The following is a 19,497-nucleotide window of genomic DNA, read 5'->3' on the forward strand; positions in this document are numbered from 1 at the left end:
GTGACGGGCTTGGCCAGCTGTTAGGAGTGGAGGACATGTGTCTGTGTGCTGGTGATGCTTGGCGGGGGGTGTCCTGGTTTGAGGTAAAACAGAACCAATTTTCTGATTTGTAATTTTACTTTTTAGCCGGGCCCCTTCTAACTGACCAAAGCCTGAACTTAGCAGCATATTGTTCAGAAATGTTCGCTGTCAGAGTGATAAGACCTGATTGTACCAAGGAACGGTGCGCACAGAGGCTCTTGCTTATACTTATTGCTATAACAACCAAGGCCAGCTAACTGCGCTGCTTGCCCCGTTAGAGGGTCGGAAGCGAAGAAGCGTAGGGGGGCCCTACCTGCAGGGAGGAGCAGCCAGGACAGGTGACCCAAAACTGCCCAACAGGGTATTCCGTCCCATCTGCACCACGCTCAGTATAAAAGCTGAGGGATCAAAGGGGCAAGGCTGCTCTGGCTCGCTTTTTCTTATTATTCTATTACGAACAGGGACTCGCTTGGGGGATCTGGGGCAGGACATGGCTCCAGCTGCAGGAGCAGCGACCAGGTGGTGATGCCCACGTGTGTGCGGGAGCCTCGGGGATCCCCATGTCAACGTGCTGCCCTTGGGGGCCATGGGAGAGGCAGGATCTGGGGGAAGATCGGGTTGCAGGCAGTATGCCCCCCTGCCTGGCCTGCCTGCGTGGGGCCAGCGCGTCCGAGCGGGTTTGTGTTGCCTCTGACGGCTGGAGCGGGTCTGGACGCAAGGCCGGGGTCTGAGCTTTGAAGCTCAGCTGCTGCTGCAGGCGCGGAGAGAACGGGGACCTTTGAAGTCTGGTCGGTGCTGAAAACACTTCATTACGCTGCGCTAATGAATGGCGGATTCTGGGAATTTGAAATTCCTCAGCCGTGATGGGTGCCTGCAGACGGGCTCTGCGGAGAGGGCATTTCTGGGTAACGCTCCCTCCTGTGGCTCTTAATTGCCCCTGGAAATAAAAACAATTTTTCAACCCGACTTTGCCTTCCCTGACACAGACGTTGGCTTGTTGCTGTAGGGTTGCGTGCGAGGAGCAGGCTCTCCATGTGCTGCTCTGTTGTTACAGGGCTGCCGCCAGCTCTTTAAACGGAGAGGGGGCTCCCAACGCGCCTCGTACATGTGGCTTTTATGTGCTGCTGGGGGAGCTGGAGCTTGAACCCCGCAGGGCTGTTGGCTGGGGCTGAGCTGGGGCAGGGTACACGCACGGCTGTCCCGCTCCGAGCCGGATCGGGTGGCCCCAGGTACTGGGGGGCAGCGGGAACGGCAGGCGACATCCCAGTGCGGCCACCAGCGTGGCTGGTCTGAGTGACTTTAGTGCCGGGTGCTGGATGTCACCTGCAGCTGGAGGCAGGATCCTGGCCGAAACCCGAAGGGCTCCCAGCCCGCGCGCACCCGGGACGCGCAAGGGTTTCTGCCTGTTTTTAAAGGGTTTGTGTCCGTTTTTAAAGGGTTTTGCGGGTTTGTCCCACGCCGGCTGTGCCCGGCCCTGCCCGCTGGGAGCCGGGACGGACGGACGGACGGACGGACGCGGGATGGAGCCGGGCGCGCAGGGCGGGGGGTGCCGCTCCCGGCAGCCCATTTCGGGGCTTTTCGGCCCAAGAGCTGCCCGGTGCTGCTCTCTGCCGGTGGCAGCGGCAGCGCCCGCCCTGGCCGGGCGGGTTCAGGGCTGGCCCGCGGTGGCCGGGCCGGGGTGGCCCGCGGTGGCACTGGGGCTCCCGATGTGCTGCTGGCCCAGCCCGGCCTCTGCTGAGCCACCGGCCGCGGCCTCCAGCTCGGGGAAAGCACCGGGTGAGGTTTATTTGCGCGCGCACTAATTACGTTGTACCAGAAAAACATGTCCCTGGGTAACGGTAATGTAAACTATTGACTGCTGGCGAAGAGCGGGGCTTTGGGGAGAAACCGTTGATAGTAATGGAATTGTTGTGTGTACGTGCAGTGCGGGACAGGGATCAATTCCCGGAGATTGCATTAGTATCAGCTGAGCCATCCATCCCATATCCCCGTGGCTCTGGAGCTCCATTGTCCAGCACCATTTGCAAACAAATCGGGGGTCCCCAACCCTGGTGCTGTGGCAGGGACCCCTTGGTTGGCAGCTCCTGCCCTTCTGCTCCTCTTGAAGCTGCACGCGTAGCTCCACAAGAGCACACACAACTCGCTGCGGCTCCTGAACGGAGACGGCAGCTTCAGCAACGGGAAGATACCTTAGTCCTGAATGCACGGCTGGGCTGGGGTTGTCTCAGCCCCCACAGCCACAACTTATTCCAGCTTATTTCACTCCCACTTCTTTCTTCTGCACTTCAGGAAACCCCATCCTCGGTTACACTGAGCTCTACCTTATCACAGACTGACTTTCCTCCCGTCTGTGACGTTCCTGCCGTGATACGGTTTGAACAAGGCTGGCTCTGCAAGCCCGGCTTGTGTGCCTTAAAACAGGGAGACTCTTCCCTCGCACAGCTCTTTCCACTTACCTTCAGTTCAGGAATTCCATCTCACTGTTTACGTGCTTGAGCCACAACACAGAAATTACTTGCATTCTTTTACCTCTGCACACTCAGTGCTCAACGCCAGTCAGGTCTTGCACTGAACATTTATTACTCAGCTCTTTAGGCAGAGAAATGCTTTTCGAGACGAAAGCGGGTTCTGTAAATGTTCGGTCACGGTTCTGTTCAAATAACTGCAACTGTCGGCGCTATCAAGGAGCCAGGAAACAGACAAGTAGCCAAAGGCTACTCCCTCTCGGTCAGCAAAGTAACGGCTACCAGCCGCGTCTCATCCGTGCTACACAGAGGCAGGAACGACACTTGAGCAACGGGGTTATTTTATTGAAATACCATTTGTTCTCATTTACTAACCACCAATTAAATACAAATCCCCGGTGTTGCGCGCTGGCTGTACTCAGAAGGCAGGGTGCAGGGACAGGGGGAGGAACACCGTAGGGCAGTAGCTGGGTCTGCGCTGCCAGTAAGAGCCCGGAGTCACATGTTTAAAGTGCTGATAACGCCTGACCTTGAGATGACTGGCTTTTTTTGAGTCGGATTGTTCTAAAGGCTGTCTGACCTCTAGAAAAGACATTTCATTCTACTTAGCACCAAGTCTAACTTTAATTTTACAGTAAGTATAAATATATTTAAAATCCATTATGTGAGTAACTTCTGAATATTTACATAGGACAAAGTTTAAAAAAAAAAAAAAAAAACAAAAAACAAATGCTAAAAACAGCTTTTCAGTATCCCCCTGTAGAGTCTACCAAAAAACAGTCAACACTGGAGTGTGCGAAGAATCATTTTGTAAAGTACAGTACGTCTGAGAGCACTTGCTGATGCGCAGTTCTGAGCCTGATAAGGTTTAACCAAGTCTTACATCGGACTTGGGAAATGTGTGTGGGTCCCCAGGTTGGTACCTCACACGGCCCAGTGCGATCCTAAAAACACAAACCTCTGCCTTCTCTAACCATGCCTGGCACCCGCTGCAGCGCTCTGAATGCGGAAGCTCCCGCAGAGGAAGCTCTTCCCGGCTCTGTGGAAGCTGTCTTCACCGCGCTGAAGTTCTTAGGTCTTTCTGAGCCGTTAAGTTCAAGCCCACCACCGAGGAGAGCGCTGGTCCTCCTTGGCTGTGCTTGTTCTCCTTGGTGCAAATGCGACCGTGAGATACAACGGCTACACGGGTCATTCTGTGCACTAGTTACTGGTTAAACCACGCTAATTAGGACCAAGAGCCTGAGCTTGTAAAGCTGCGGCGGCAGCATCAGCAGGGCAAGCTGCAAGCCCTGGCCGTGAGGGTACGTCCCTGCAGAGGGTTTCAAACTGGGCTTTGCTGGATTTCTAGCCTACTCATTCTGTGCCCTGGCCTTTATGACAATGAAAAGCTGCCTTTCCTAAGGTTTAAAAGCACAAACACCCGCTCAGTAACAGCGCAGACAGTGTCATTATTAACATATTTACAACATAAGTTAAAATGGTGGGGGTAGGGGGCCAGTACAAATGAGAAGCTGGTACCATCCAGGTAGCCTGAGCACGGCCTAGTTGCTGATAAGCTTGGAATAGACGGAGAGGCCCCTGAGGGCTACTGACACCGTTTTGTGTAAAGCAGCCTCCTAGAAAGTTGCTCTTCCCTTTCCAGGGGACGCAGAGATGAAAGCTCTTCTCTCCCGGCGCTGGACACTCCTGGCTGGCTCAGGCTAGACCCCGTTGGCGCCCGCCTTGCTGCTTGGAGACGCTTCCATCTTCGTCTAGGGATAGAGAAAGTCGCAGATTTTAGGCAGTGCCAATACAAACGCGTCTTGAAATTCAAGACCTTTTTTTGAAGAAGATCTATTCCCATTTACTATGGGAAGCTGCTCTGGAGACTAACAGCTGACTTTAGGAACAAAGTTCTTCAGGGCAAAGGAGCATTCTCCCGTCGGTAAAAGTCAGTCTGGACTCCCAAACTTGCCTGAAGTGGGCATCCTGGATGTATACCTAAGCAGCTAAACTGAAAACAAATATTCACAGAAAGAAAATGAGCAAAAGGCAAGTCTCTATGGAAATACTTTTACAGATACAAAATGGCACTTAATACTATGGTGGTTCTGACGGAAGGCTGGTCGATCCTAGTGCTCCAAAGCAGATGATTAAGGAAGAGCAGAAGGAAAGGACATCCTGGTAATTCCCCACCATGTTCTGCCACCTTCCCCAGTGGGAATCCAGTCTGTCACAGGTGGTAGTTTTGTATTTAACAGCCCTCAATGCAGTTCTCTCCACAATTTCTCCTGTCGCTCCTTGAACTTAGCGTTCACAACATCTCGTAGCACACATTTCCACGGTTTGACTATAAATTGTGTGACGAACAATCTCCTTTGGAAAGTCTAAGAATTCTGAAAAGCTTACCTCTCGTGGGGGAGGCTTAACTGACACTTCTGAGACTGGCAATTTCTCTGTTGGTTGAGATACAAATTCTTCATTCTTTAAGGAAAAAGCAGCTGTAAGTCACAGACCCCTGTCAGAAGGCAAAGCTCCAGCTAAAGCCCGTGCAGCCCCTTTTCCTTTCTGAACGAGGCTGTTCCCTGCAATGCATGTTTGTGAAAGCTGTGTGTCGGCATTTCCAGCACTTTCCCTCTGCAACCTGACAGAGCTATTTGGAAATATTTCTAGCAGTTGACACAATATTCTCCTTTAATTTCTGTTGCTGGTTTTACCAGCTTGGACTAATCTAAGGAATTCACTTTAGCCTTATGCTGAGAACCATATACTCTGGCTTTCTTACTCAAGCTATTTTGGCTCTTTTTGTCCTGGACAACTCAGCCCAAGTTCACCAGGAGAGCTGAAAACAAGTGACCTTTAACTGGCTCCTCTGAGCTAAATGTACCCGGATTGAAGTCCCTGTATTTATGCGAATGCAGCAACTTAGAAGCTTGTGAGTGCTCCTCTGCTGGGAGCTGCTAACATGGGGTTGAACAACCAGCTGTTTCCAGGAACAAGGTGTGCCACAGCAGATCTCTGTACCCTTTCATTGTCTCTTAAGTCAGAGCACGCAACTGTGAGGCTCTCAGGCAAAAACATGTACACAATGCAAGAATATACATCGCTTCTGTGCAAGGGTGTCAAACATTGGGTTCGTCTAGCTTTGGAAAGGATTGCTCACACGCTCTTCCCAAAGATTACAGCACTATACACTCATTTTCCTACTTGTAGACTGCTTATTTTCTAACCTTCCTTCCTTGTGCGATGGGGGCAGGATCCACTAGGGTCTCTTGACCTTCAGGAACAGATGTCACCATTTGAGCAGTTTCACCTATCTATGGAAGAACATATAGTTCAGTACAGTTGTAACTTCAGTCCACTCGGAGGACCAAGGAACAAGATTCATGTCACAGTGCTTCATTTTTATAATGTGTAATGGTTAAACTATTAACCTGAAAGTTTTATTCAAACAACTCACCTTATTTTGTGGAACCGGAACAGGTTGTGGCTTTACATCTATTAAGTACAAGGCACGGGAAAGCAGGAGCAGAGAAGGTGGAACATTCTCTTTTAAATGCAGATCCAGCCACTGTACGAAGAAAACAGAAGGAAAAGTTGTTTCATATTGGCTCTATGTCTGCACGTATTTATACAGCACCCTTTGTCCTTAAAGATCTTAAAGCTATCTTGAGTTTGACTAATACAGTTTTAAGTTACCACAATGAGGAGAAATACTTTTGAGGACTAGTGTTGGCTCTACTACAAGTCTTCGCTATTTTATAAGTTTAAAACATATTCCACCTCCCTGCTTCATCTTGCTTGTTAGCTTGCCCTGCTGCTACTTGGTTTTCTCTTTAGTCTAAGACATAATCTGGATACTTCATGCCTTAAAGCTCAGCTATGCAGGTGAGGATCCATCTAGAAACGTACATAAATTCGTAGTGAAACTGTGCCTGCCGTAACTGAACGTGCCTCTGTCCTAGGAGAAACCCTGTTAAACAAGGCCAGAGCAGAGCGTACTTGCCTGTCTGAGCTGTTCCTTCAGCTGCTCCTCCGAGAGCCCCAGTGATCGCATTCCTCTGGCTCTGCAGGCGCTCTGCAGCTCAGACACACTTAGGCCATTGACTCCTTCCTTGGCAATCATCTGAAATGAGAAGGAATGTTCCTACCTAGGCACAGAGGAAGCCAAAACCCTGATGTACTTGATGAGCTGGAGCCCAAAGAAATGTCTGTTTAGGTAAATCTGCATAAAGTCAGATCAACACAGAGCTGAGACAGAACTGACTTTGTAGATAATTCATTCTGTCCTTGAAAGCTGACAGTCGTCCGCTACAGAGGGTGAAAAACTTTGATCCTGATTATTTTTCCCACCCCCGAGTATTGGCAATTTCACTTTTACATGTGATCCTACAGGTCTGAAGAGTTCACTCAAAGGCAGGTGACCCTGGGAACTGTCGAGGTTGCAGGCTTTAAAGCAGAACCTGTGGTTAGCTGCACGTGCCTTCCAGAACTGGTCACCTCTTAGTAGCAAGAAGTTTTCTGGTCAAAATAAGATTCTTAACACCATTTCAAATTATAGTTCCTACAAAATCGTAAAACATTGGCTGGGACTTCTGGAGGTCCCCAGTCCAACCTCCTGTTCAAAAGAGGGTTAACTTAAAAGTTTCTTTGCACTGCTCAGCCTTTTCCATTTACGCTTTGAGCCCCTCTAGGGATGGGGATTTCACAACCTCTGTGTACCAACTCACTGATTTTTACATTTTTTTTCTTATCAAGTTGGAATTTCCCTTGCTGCAACTTAACGACCATTACCTGTTGTCCTTTCACTATGCCCCTGTAAGTCTGGTTCCATTTTCTAAATAACCCCATTAGGCAGTGGAAAACAGCAAGCAGATTGTCCCTTGGCCTTCTCCAGGCTAAATAAATCCATCCACTTTATAAACTAATAGAAATTCATACTGAATTCAGTTGGTTAAAGTCTGCTGTTTCCATACACTATTTATTCCAGAATTGGAACCCCCCCTTTTTTAAAAGTTAGTACGACTCCAGAATAAAAATATAAGGGCGTTCCAAACAGTGACACTATCTGCAGTGCCACACTCGTTAGGGCTCACTGAAGGCAGCAAAGGTGCAGGAAGATGAATTCTCATTCCGTTTTTTCTGGAATCTCTCCTGGGGAGAACCTGACTGCCATCAGTATTAAACTTCAGGTCTGAAGATGGAGTGTGGGCAGCGACACATCAGAGGGCAGAACTTCAGATTGCGAAAGGCGTGCATTCCACCAAAGCAGCTACACCTGTGCGATTTTTAAACTTACTTCATCATCTGCCTTGATAGTTCTGAGTCTCAGCAGAAGTTGAAAGCGGAGCAGATTGTTGGTGCCAATGGGCTGCAGCTCAAGCAATTTGCAAAGAGCTACCAACTGCGGCCGTTCCAAGTGTTCCAGGGTCAGCTCGTCCTCAAAGAGCTTGGAGAAGCGTACAATCTCCTGGGTACTGGGCCGATGGCCGGTGTGACGAATCTAAACAAAGCAGAGGCATCAGGGCCAAACGCCAGACCTAAACAGAACCACAGTTTGTGAATCCTCTTCCTCCTCTAAGGAAGAAGCCCTTCCTGTCTCACACTGATATTCCTGCCTCTGGTGGGAAGAGAAAGATATAGTTAAAAGGCCAAATTGAAACAGTGTTTTTGAGTGGCCACTTCAAGGATTTCACAGAGTAAAACTTTCACTCTTGTTCCGGAATGGAAATGCTTGTCTGCAGAGAGAGCTCTGACAGATGGGGTCAAAAACTAGTGTCAGCAGAGCATTAGCTGCAGGAGGGCGTCCAGTTAACAATAACACCTGACGGGACAGCTCTGTGTTGTCAAAACTCTCTGCAATCTTCACAGAAATCCCATATTCTCTGCCCAAAACAACAGCACTAAAGCTGGTGTAAGCCTATTGCTGCCACCCCCAGCACAGCCCATTTTACCTGGTGCACGTAAGAAGAGAATTGTTTTCCTTGTCCTGTATCTGCTTTGTTCCTTTTGGCCATCTCTGCAATGGTCTCCTGCAGGAACTTCGCTAACTCCAGCTTTGCATTTAATTTCTTTTTCTGTTTTTCTTCCTTTATTTAGGAAAGAAAAAAAATTATTAGAAATTCCACTTGAAAATCAGAAGGGAGGGGATTCTGGAAAAGACATGAAATAAGATTTCAGTACTGAAAGCAAACAGGCTTTGGTTACAGTCGAAAATGAAATTGCTGTGTACTTTCCTACTGATTGCTGTACTATCTCCACATTCTGCTGTCCTGCCTAGGAATGAGCTAGGAATGTCTGACCTAGACATGTGTGTGAGGCCAATACTCATTTACAGCAGCTCTTTATGCAGTTGCCCAGATGTTCTAACGAGCGGGAGTACACAGTCTACGCCTTCAGAAAGCACACAAACCTTTTTTGACTCTGTCTCAAACGTCGAGGGCAGCATTTCAGGGAACAGTTTCAAGAAGACAGGTAACAGAAATTCCATGAAGGGGACAATGACAAACACCAGGAAGGGAACCAGCCGGAAGAGATCTGCGCAAGTTCTCAGCAGCTGTACAGAGAAGAGCACAGCAGAAATTATTATTCAACCAGACACAAAAACCAACGTGTTTCAAAGAAGTGTGGAAGCTGAGCAGTTAGACTTCTTTTGCTACAGCAAGCCTCGTAATGCATCATTTTAGCCAGGTGTTCGTATGTCTGGCACTTACCCTTCGTCTCTCCCTCCTAGTGAGGACCTGACCATGTAACAGCCTCCACACCATCCTGGCAGCCACCTTAGTGTCAATCCAAAGCAAGTGGAATCCATTGTAATAATGTTTCAGTTCATCCACAATTTTTTGGCGTAAAGACTTTTTTCCCACGGGCGTCTCTATGACTTGTTTTGCTGGAGTTTTGGCAGGTTTAGTGCCCTGGTTTACAGAACTTCGGTGGGGCGGAGGTTCATCTCGGAGCTCCTGACGCAAGCAGGCGGACGTGTGAAACGTTCGCACAACTTTAGGCGGTGAGTGAGGTAGGCCAGCGCCCAACCGTGCGCAGCGCAGCGATGGCTGGTTTTCAGAGTCTCTTACGCAAGTCCAGGTTAAATGAGAATTCACTAGTTGGACAAAAGCAACTGCTGGAGAGTATGGAGGACTGGAGTGCGCAAGAAGATGGGAGCCTCTGAAACTGGAGAGGTATTTAAGCAAGTAACAGTGCATTGTGGCTAACGTACCTAGGCATTACACACAAATTAATGTTCTTAGTGCCAAATTGTGAAACTGATCTTGTGGCTGTCTCAGTATCTGAGATTCTCATCCTTCAGCAACAGGTAAAATGTTGAGAATTTGTCCTATACTAACAACTTTTCCCTAGGGGGAGAATAACTCCTGACTCCAGACTGCCTCTAGGAAGTCCTTCTACCAATTGCATCGGCTAAAACTTACCAGTTGCAAACAAAGAAAAACCAAAGCCCCTTCTCACCAAGCCTTTAGAACAGAGTTCTCTATGTTTCCTGCCCCTTCCTCCCGCAGCAGTGTCAGCCATTAGAGACAGGCTGCACACTGAAGAGAGGCAAGTCGTTAGATAGCGCGATCTCTTTTCATAACAGAACTAAGAGCTTGCAGACTGCTATGCATTATCACAACTGCTAAAATCCCTTAGACAGATCAAACTTTGTACTTCTAAGGTTGCCCCGAGAAGCTGTGGCTGCCCCATCCCTGGAGGTGTTTAAGGCCAGGTTGGATGGGGCTTGGAGCAACCTGGGCTGGTGGGAGGCGTCCCTGCCCAGGGCAGGGGCATGGGACTGGATGGGCTTTAAGGTCCCTTCCCACCCAAACCATTCTGTGATTCTATGTTCAGCCAGGTAACCTTTTGTAGAAGTACTCTGCTTTAAAGCATTGGTATTATGCTGAACGTGCACACTACCAACATTGGAACAGCACCCGTTACAATAAATAAATGGCTAAAGAAAAGTGTCATCATGCCAGGGACCCTCCTTGCTCCCTTTGGTGCGATTACCCTCAGCCCCTTTCAATTCCAACCGAGCATAACGGGAAAACTGTGGCACAGAGCACCGATAAACATCATTCTGCATCTCACCTGGTCCTGGCTATGGCAAAGAGCACGTTACAGCTGGAGAGGGCCATGATGCCACGGAGTCATCGGCTCTGCCTGGACGCGGGCGGCAGCGGGACCCTCATCTCCGTCAACAGCGGCCGGGGAGCCTCGCGGTGCACTGGGGCCCTCCCTGCCGCGGGGCCGGGCCCTGCAGGACCCGCCGGGGCTCTGGCACATCACCGGCCCGCTGCCGGGGGTGCGAGGGGAGAGGTAAGCGGGGGCTGGCGGGGCGGCACCGGGGGATCCCCACAGCTCCCCGGGCCGGGCCCCGCCGCTCCCTCCCCGCCCGACGGCTGGGCCGCCCCGGCACCGCTGCCATCCCCCGGGCCGCTCCCGGTCCCCGCGCTCACCCCCGGCACCGCTGTCCCCCGCCCCGGCCCGATCCCGGGCCCGCTCACCCCCGGCACCGCTCCCCGCCGCGGCCCCAGTCCTCCCTCGCCGTCCCATCGCGCCCTGGCCCGCGGCGCTCTAGCCCGGCGAGCCGCGCTCTATGGTTCCCTCTTCATCACGCCATCGCGTTCCGTCACGGCCTTTTCGGCGGCAGCCAATCAGGAGGCACGACTGCGGCCCTGCCCGGAGGCCGCCCAATGGGAGCAGGGAGGGGCGGGGCCTGACCCGAGGTGCCCGCGGGGAGGGCCGCCAATGGGCTGCGAGAGCGCGGCGGCGGCGAGGGGGCGGGCCTTGAAGGGTGATGTCACGGGCCGGTGCGTGACGCCATCGTTACGCGGCGCGGCTGCGTGTGACGTCAGGGAGGGTGAGGAGGGGGCGCGCGCGGGCGCGCGGGCGGACGAGGCGGGAGCCCCGTGAGGAACCCTCGGGGCGGCCGCGGGGCCCGAGGCCTGTGGGGAGGCTGGAGGCCGGGTCTGTGCGGGGGCCCGTGGGAAGGCCCGAGGCCTGTGGGAAGGCCTGAGGCCGGGCCTCCTCACGGTGCCCGGGGCAGGCACAGGCCGCGGGGCCAGCGGGGGACAGGGGACCCCTCCTTTCTCCTACCCTTTATATTATTTGTCATTCGTTTTGCCGCAGGCTGCCCCGGCACACCCTCAGAGGAGCTCCGCTGGTGGCGGCTGTTCACCCATGCATTTCCACCGTTTGTGTAGCGCCTGGAGCACGGGGGAGAAGCTGGGAGCCATGCACGGGGACAGGCTGCCGGCTGGAGGGCGCTCGCTGGCTCTGCCCTGTGTGACTGCTGCGTCCCGTGAAGCCTTGGTCCTGGCGAAAGGTAGGAGAACTTGTGAGGCAGGCGACTCGCACAGTGATGTCGTTTCATCAGCGGCCACGTCTGTGTTTCCTGGTGCGTTTATACAGTTTTCAAAAGGGAAAAACACCATCACTATTTCAGGAGCCCACGCTATCCAGCAAAACATTGATAGTATCCCTTTATTTTGTTGTATGCAACAAAACTTTGCTTTTATGTGAAAGGTTCCCATTTAAGCGTTTGCAGTTTGTATCTATATATAGAACAGAACATATTCTGAGCAGCTGCGTGTACGGTGGGGTGTGTAAGTGTAGAGCCTCCTTTTGTGTGTTAGCGCCTGAGAACAGCTTTGCATAGTATTGGGTGTCAGCAGGAAGTTTCAAGCCCTGACGTGTTTGAGACAAATACTGTGGCTCTGCGGATCTGATGAAACACAGGCAGCTGGAGAAACGTTCTTGGTTCAGAGACTTGGTCTCTTGAATCATCTTCTATGTTTGAGGGACTCGGAGGGAAAAAACATTTTATTGCCCATGAAGAAAAGGGTTTGTAACCCTTTCGCAACTTCACTAATGGGTTCCTAAACAGATGAATGATATTTTAAAAAGTGGGAAATAAAATTGGTAAAGATGGGTAAGAAGCGGGACAGAAAGCTCCCGAGGTCTGCCACCAGAGTGGCAGTGCCTCAGTGCATTGCTGTGTTTTCCATTGGTTGGAAAGCACGTTTCCCATTAAGGGCTGGTCTCCAAGTCTTTTAAATTCTGAAAAAAAGCCACCCCACCCCACCATTAATCCAAATACTTTTTTACTGTAAAAAACATTTCTGCATCGTTAATTCAGACCATGTAATAGTACAATTTAGTTCCTGTGTGCTTTATTCTGCCAGAGTCAGTTCTGCTAAACCGCATCCCCCGGGATCGCAGAGGAGGGTTTGGTTTTGTTTTCCCTTGGGAGAGGCTCTTGCTTGAGGAAGCGACAGAATAGGAAATTAAAACTAGAGGAGTAGGCAAACACAAACTGCTGTCCTCTGAACACCGCTAAGGAGGTGTCCTTTGTTCATCACGCTGGAGTGGGAGAGCTGCGGTACTGTACTGGCACTCCAGCTTTCAGGAACTTGGAAATGCAGATTTTGTCACCTGAGAGATGCATTTCCACGTGAATTTGTGAGGTGGCTTCTAAGAGCCGAGTCTGTTGGATGTGATTGTTTACCTTCTTGTTTTCAAAGCTGTGATTTAAACATGCTTAGATTCTGCCTTCAAGAGTTTTTCCAGCATGAACGAGGGCTAGACGCTCCTGTTTCAAAGGAGACTGATACAGGGATGCTCCTGCGCTGTGTTAAGCGCTGGGCCTTTAGGAAAGTCACTGAAGTGGTGAGGGGTGAGAGCCCCTCCTCGGCACTGCCCTGATGTAGAGCTGCAGCTTCTGCGAGCCCTTAGCGATGCCACCCCAGCTTTTGGCAAACGGCATCGGGCACAGCCAGTTTGTCCGGGAACAGGCATCAGTTCTGAACTGTTCTGAGACACACAGGCAGCACGATTTGGGGCACAGCTTCTGGAATCGATTAGCATGCTGCATGTAATTCTTCAGGGAGAACACAGCACCTCTTTGATTGCCCAAGAATATTGTTTTCTCTTGCATATGTCTTGGAGGTTTATTGTAAAGCGTTCGAGCATGTGGCTTATAAGGAATGCTGGGCTCTGTTAGTGATGGAGCTGTGGTTGCTTGCTGGCTCGAACTGTGTGCGAGGATCTCCTGGAGCTGGAAATGTGGAGTCTGGTGGTGAGGTCCCGAGTGCCAGCAGAGCAACAGCCGTGCTCGTCCGAGGGCTGGGGTCCCACAGGTTCATCCGTGCAGGCTGAGTGGCAATCCTGGTGAGGATCGCTAATTACCACGATTGTGTGTTCTTCTGGTGGCTGAGTATATCTTGTAGTCCCTGCACAGGACAAGAAAAATGGTGGGTTATCTTTCCCTTACTCCATGTTCTGTGCTGGCCATGGCATGGATCATCCAGCCTTCCTCAGGGGCTGAGAAAGGTGAAGTTGCTGTCATGGCACTTCCCTCGGCTTTAGCTCTGCCTTTAGTTTCCCAACCAACAGACTTTTTTTTTCCAGTAAAAACCATCAGGAGTGGGGGGAAAAGTAACGCGACAGAAAACTAAGCAAGAGAAAAATGGAGGAAAACCAATAATTCCTGTCAGAACTTGTCAAAAAGGAACTGGAAATATAGTCTCATCCCTTGACTGCTGTAGGAGCATCAGGACCATATTAACCTTAATATTAAGCATTTAGAAATTGCGGGAGAGAGCGAGAAAGCCTTTTGCTAGGTCACCTCTATGTTTGGTGCCTTATTGTATCGAAGGCGGTGGAGAATCATCGCTTTTTAAATAAATTAGGGGGTTTGTCCCGCCCCCCCCAGGACCTCAGCCGGCGCCCGCCGCAAGGCATGACGGGAGACGTAGTCTCGTGGGGCCCGGGGGACTACATCTCCCGTCGTGCCTTGCGGCGGGCACCGCCCCCAGCGGCCAATCAGGCCCCGAGGTGGGCGGTTCCCGCGCCTGCGCATTGCGCGGCGGCGGCGGAGGCGGAGGGCGCGGGAGCGGGGCCGGCAACCGGGCAGAGCGGCACCGAGCGCCGCCTTCCCTCCGCCGCCGCCAGCGGTCGCCCGCGCCCGCCCGCACCGCCGCCGAACGCCCTCCCCACCTTAGCCGCACCGGCGGTGGGGTGGGCGGGCGGGCGGGCCTGCCGGGGCGCGGAAATCGAGGCCGGGGCTCCATCGCGGCCTAGCTGCTGTGGGAGAAGGCGGGGAGGCCTGCCGTTACCGCCGCCCCCGCCGCCGGCCTTTTGTCTCCGCTGGGCTGGGTGGACGCGGCGGGGGCTGTTAGAATGGAACAGACTGAAGGTGAGGACGGCGGGCGGCTGTGCTGGCGGGGGCGGCCCGCCTGAGCTTAAAGGGCCCGCGGACGCCATGTTTGCTACCGGCGCTGCGGCGGCGGCGCAGCCCCCGCGGAGCGAGGGAGGAATGGAAGGGAGGACGGGAGGTGGTGGGCCCTGGGCCGTCCCGAGCCGAGCCGACACCGCGGGCAGGGCGGCCCGCCGTCCCCGTGAGGCGCGGAGCCGGGCCGCAGAGGGCCGGGGCGGGCAGGGCTCCGGGACCCGTTTGCCCGTCTCCCCCCCGGCTGGGGCTTGGGCAAGTGGCGGCCCCCAACACCCCCTTATTCCTCGCTCCCGCAGGTAACTGGGGGCGAGCGGCCGGAGGTTCGGGGGGAGCGGGTCTCGGCGAGCCCCAAATCTGGTGGGGGGAACTTGGGGTCGGAGCCTGCAGAGCTCTTGGTGCAGAGCCGTGACCCAGCCACGCAGTTTTCAACTGCTTTTCGGGTGGAAAAGGTTTCAGTGCCTGCTTTTAAGAACTGCACATAAGTGAAGGATTTCTTGTTTCTTGGATTTTTGATTTTTTTTTTGCAGTACTGTTGTATTGTACTCTACTTTGTTCTGTGTCTTACTCTGCTTTCTTTTGACTGTCAATACACTCGGCAATTCTAATACAGGTTTAAGATTTTTAATTTGTCATTAAAAAAAATCTTAATGATAAAGTAGTTCTGTATATATATCAGCCAGCACAAAAGACAATGTAAAGTAGCCTGTAATCATAGTTGAAGAAAAAATTGTAGCCTGTTTTGATGACTGTTTATGTCTTCCAGTGGCTTGTTGTAGAGATGCATAGGGAATGTTTTGTCAGATTTTTTTTGAAAAGTTTTTTTTGTTGAACTGTTTGAAAAGATTTTGCTCGAAAAAGTGAGGATGTGCTTTATGAAGTTACAGAGTTAAGAGTAGAAGGTGATGATCAAAGACTGTATGTTTTGTTTTAGTACAACCGTGTTTTGCATTTTTCAGTTTGGTAAGTTTGCTTGAGTTTGAAGTGACTCACGTGAGATACGTTGCAGTTATTACACTGATTTTGGTATGTGAAAGCATGTCATGACTCTTCGGATATTTGCTATTGCCAAAGGTCTAACTTCTGGTTTTACGTGAATATCAATCCATGACTCTCCCTGAAGAACAAAAGTTTTTCTTCCATGTTTCCTATTTGAATCCTGAGGCTCTAAAACCAAATGAGTACTCTAAGCTCATTTTCAAGACAAACCCCTTTTCTCTTTTTTTTTTTTCCTTTTGAATGCATAGCATTTTCTTTGATTCTGCCTAAGTTGTTTCTTTCTGTATCACTATGGGAAACTTGTTAAAACTGGCCTTATCAAAACCATATTAGAGACATGACTATTTCTTCTGGCATTTAAAAAAACCCAAACCACCTTTAAAAAGGTGTACAGGGAAGTAGTCAGCCTTACCACATGCTTTAAAGTTTGTGAGGAGGCCTCTGATTCACCATCAGTGTCTGCCAGAAGAGACTGCTCAGTCCAGCTGAAGTCAGTAGAAATCCACAGGCTACAGTTTTTCTACTAATAAATCTACGTGCTGTTGAAAACCTTGGCATTGTCTTAACATATGTAAATAAAACTTTCTGTGCATGGTTTCTTAAGGACGTCCAGAACAAAATGGGACAAAGCAGACTGCAAATACTGAATGCACGGGAATCAATAAGAATAATTGTTTTATTTCTGTCTACAGTTCGTATAATTTGAACACCACGGGTTGCTGTTACTGTTGATAAAGGCAGCCCTCCAGGTGATTTTTGACCTGACTGTAGAAAAAGCATGGGTATGTTCAGTTCTAGTAAGGAGTTCGGTGGCAGGTGTGTATGCCGAACTTCAGCGAAAGCCAAGTTCTACGTTTCTTGTGGTTCCAGGTGGGCAGTCTTTAGGTCTTGAGAGGAGGAATGGAAACATGACAGAAGTTGATTGCATCGCTTAAAAGTCCCAACCAACCTAGCCTGTTCCAGCTGCTTGTAAAACACCTGTAGCAGTGAACATCTGTTGAGAATCGCTGCTGCTGGATTAGACCCTTGAGATGACCAGTACCAGCATAGGTTAGATACAGGCATACACTGGAATGAAAAAGCACAGGAAAGGGCAGTAAACGTATGTGTGGTGACTCAGGTAATGAAGGAGTGGTAGGATATGAACAGGTCTTTGAATCTCTCTGATTTAGGTCTATGTGGACAGGAGCTGGTTTGTCGTTCATGCGTAAAGATGGCCTAGAACTTCTGCTTTCAAGGCTGTTGATAGAAAGTCCAGCTCAGGGTGACGAGGCAGTGACACCGTTCACTGAACACGTAAGACTGACGGGAATTATTGCTTTTTCAACTCGGTCAGTGGGCTGGTAGGACAGCTTCAGTTCTCACAGCAGATACTTTCCATCTGTGTAAAATGCCTTCCCTCTACCAAGCGCTAACTCAAATGCCTTAGGCAGGGCCACCCACGTGGTGGTTGTAAACAGCAAAGGGTAAAATTAATTCAAAAAGGTTTTGTGGAAACTCGGTTTAAAATATGTGCATGCTACACTCTTTATCAGTAGACATTGTGTCAGCTCATCGCTGTGGTGGCCGCCAGCCTCAGATGAACAGGTGTCTGTGCTGGTCTGAGCAGGTTTGCCGGCTGGTAGCAGTGGGCAGAAGGTGCGCAGAACCCTGTGGGTTTCAGTAGTTCAGGGAAAGCGCTGTCGTTTTGCACTGGCTTCTGGCTGCCTCTGGGTAGGTACAGCCGCTTTCTCAGAGTTCTGCATCCAGCAGGCTTTGGAGAGAGCCCTCCCTCCTTGTGCTGGGGAGTTTTTACCTCGGGCTCCTGTTCGGTGATGAGCAGTGGTGGGTGCTTCTGACATTTAGGAAACTTCTCTTACACATTGCATAGTTACCATATCTGTTCTCACTTTTTTTGAGCTCTTCCTGATTGAGCAATAATACAGTGAATAGAAACCTGTTTGTGTATTTAATAGGTGAGTCCTACCCTGTTGCTCTATTTTATGCAAACCTACAAAACTCTCTCTTTGGGAGGAAAAAAGCTTTCATCAATAATAAATGGGATCAGCATTGTTTAGAATTGTTTGATAATCTGTGAGGTCAGTTATTATTTAGTCTGCTGCAGCATGAAAGCGGTATTTGATAACTTTGTAGGTATCTTGTTTTCGGAGAGTGAAGTTGCAAAATACTCATGCTAGAAATGGCTTTAGATAAATGCAGTTGTTGGTGAAAAACGTGAACCCAGAGGATTTCTCTTTGAAACTGTCCCATGACTGAGCATTCACTGTTGAAGGTGTAACTGATTTTCTTGAGTTGAGCTCAGTCAGGCTGAGAAGCTCAGGATGGGAAGTGAAACAAACTCGGTGTTAATGTAAGAAAGAGCAGTGTAAGAGCTCTACTAGGTTGGCCTAGCTTATCTTTGACTGCTTATATTTTTTATTTTATTTACTTCTGTCACTCTCCCATGAACAACACGAAAGTACTTGCTCAAACAGCGTCCATGTATAGAGTCTCAGTGTCTGTAAACAGTCGCGTGTTCCTGCTCGCTCGGGAGATCCCTCAGCCGTGGGAAAGGGTAGGTACAGAATGCTGGCTACCCAGTTCTAGAGATCAAATGCTTTTTCACTCATTAGGAAATTCAGTATCATTTTTAAAGGTATCGTTGATTGCAAGTTGTTTCCCAACTGCTATAAATTATCCATTTCCTATAAATCTTGAAATAATAAATTGTGTCTTTATCTGTTGGTTGAGTTCCAATGTCATATCAGTGCATTATCTGTTATGGGTCATACTTGGAAGCTAAATTCTACAGCTTGCAGGAGGCTGATACTGTAATTTAATAGAATAATCACTGTTGTAGTGAGAAGAATTTATTCTGAAATAGTTTTCTGCGTGTATCAGTGAAAATCACATTCACTTGTTTTAGGTAGTGTTCCTCTGCTGAGGAAGGATCGGTATGACTCCTGAGCCCGTTGGTATTTCAACGACAATGGGGTATTCTTTGCATTACAGCTTGGGAATGACTTTTATTAAGTAATTCTGCCTTAGGTTTGAACATTGAGATTCCTGTATGTTCAGGATTCATCGTTCTGTTTTACTATTTCAGTAGCTCCTGGGGCTGTCCTTTCACTGTAACGCAGCCCTGATGCCGCTTCACTGGCTGGCACCTGGGGAATGAACAAACTGATGCAGAGGTTTGGAAAGGAAGAAGGTTGGGAAAATCTGGGTGTATTAACCGCAGTGACAGCAAAAGACTCGGAAGGAAGAAGCTCTCGATGATGTCAGCTCTGTGGGAGGAGAACAACTTCTTGTGTTTTCAGCCTGTTGAGAGTAGCAATTCAGTGAAGCAATAATCCTTGCTTCTGCAGCCTGTATAGGAAAATAATGAGGCCGGTGTACAGATTGTCCCGACTCTGAAGCATAAGCTAGCATCGAGGTCTGTTTTGCACAGGTGAGCTTCAGAAAACAATTACTTAATAAATCAAAACTATTTTCTTTTACTGGTAACTCCTAAATCCAATGTAAGTAGAGTGCTTTGAAGTTCACTAATCCACAACTTCTGTCACGTAACAAAACGAAGTGCACTGATGACTCTTCAGTTAGTGCCTGTGGAAGCAAGTGCATCGACAGCTTTAGGAACTGTCACAGCTGGGGACTGTCTGCTGTGAAGAGTGACACAGCGAAGGCAGACTTTGACCTGGAGGGCTGTATGTGGAGGAGATAAGAGGGACCAGATACTGTTGTGCAGCTTTTGAATTCTGTTAATACCATGTCTGGATCTCATTAATACTACTTTGGTGGGACAGTTGTACCGGGGCATCAGCAGAGAAC

The 19,497-nt window shown here is 49.9% G+C and overlaps 2 protein-coding genes across 12 annotated transcripts in view; one reads left to right on the forward strand and one right to left on the reverse strand.

Moving 5' to 3' along the window:
• Nucleotides 1-2,810: 2,810 nt before the first annotated feature.
• On the reverse strand, nucleotides 2,811-11,111 carry LETM2 (leucine zipper and EF-hand containing transmembrane protein 2). Of its 4 annotated transcripts, XM_054225084.1 has the most exons (11): nucleotides 10,964-11,111; nucleotides 10,548-10,752; nucleotides 9,179-9,635; nucleotides 8,878-9,021; nucleotides 8,420-8,554; nucleotides 7,765-7,968; nucleotides 6,472-6,591; nucleotides 5,926-6,036; nucleotides 5,696-5,782; nucleotides 4,875-4,949; nucleotides 2,811-4,237 (listed from the first exon to the last, which is right to left on the reverse strand). In XM_054225084.1, exons 2-11 carry the CDS (start codon nucleotides 10,592-10,594, stop codon nucleotides 4,187-4,189), a joined length of 1,431 nt encoding a protein of 476 aa, XP_054081059.1. In that variant the 5' UTR covers nucleotides 10,595-10,752; nucleotides 10,964-11,111; the 3' UTR covers nucleotides 2,811-4,186. The 4 variants fall into 4 exon arrangements, with proteins under 4 accessions (XP_054081059.1, XP_054081060.1, XP_054081057.1 ...); XM_054225085.1 differs by lacking the exon at nucleotides 4,875-4,949; XM_054225082.1 differs by lacking the exon at nucleotides 2,811-4,237 and having other exon boundaries at nucleotides 4,244-4,949.
• A 467-nt stretch (nucleotides 11,112-11,578) lies between these two features.
• NSD3 (nuclear receptor binding SET domain protein 3) overlaps nucleotides 11,579-19,497 on the forward strand; it is a 46,719-nt gene continuing 38,800 nt past the window's right edge. For 2 of the 8 annotated variants that reach the window (XR_008469922.1, XM_054225070.1), the window contains exon 1: nucleotides 14,376-14,655. The gene's annotated coding sequence lies outside the window, so the exon portion shown is untranslated. Of the gene's footprint in view, nucleotides 11,785-14,374; nucleotides 14,656-14,726; nucleotides 14,988-18,772; nucleotides 19,118-19,497 lie in introns of those variants that run through there. The other 6 variants (XM_054225073.1, XM_054225071.1, XM_054225075.1 and 3 more) reach the window with 6 other exon arrangements.

The sequence above is a fragment of the Rissa tridactyla genome, chromosome 20 (genome assembly GCF_028500815.1).
Source record: "Rissa tridactyla isolate bRisTri1 chromosome 20, bRisTri1.patW.cur.20221130, whole genome shotgun sequence".
Lineage (NCBI taxonomy): Eukaryota > Metazoa > Chordata > Aves > Charadriiformes > Laridae > Rissa > Rissa tridactyla.

What these genes read in the sequence shown, in the direction of transcription:
- LETM2 (XM_054225082.1), bottom strand. Translation starts at nt 10,594, where the DNA reads ATGGCCCTCTCCAGCTGTAACGTGCTCTTTGCCATAGCCAGGACCAG. An exon ending in TTTGCCATAGCCAGGACCAG is followed by an intron (nt 9,636 to 10,547) that starts GTGAGATGCAGA and finishes ATACCTCTCCAG; the next exon opens with TTTCAGAGGCTCCCATCTTC. An exon ending in TCTCTTCTTACGTGCACCAG is followed by an intron (nt 7,969 to 8,419) that starts GTAAAATGGGCT and finishes TGCTTTGTTTAG; the next exon opens with ATTCGTCACACCGGCCATCG.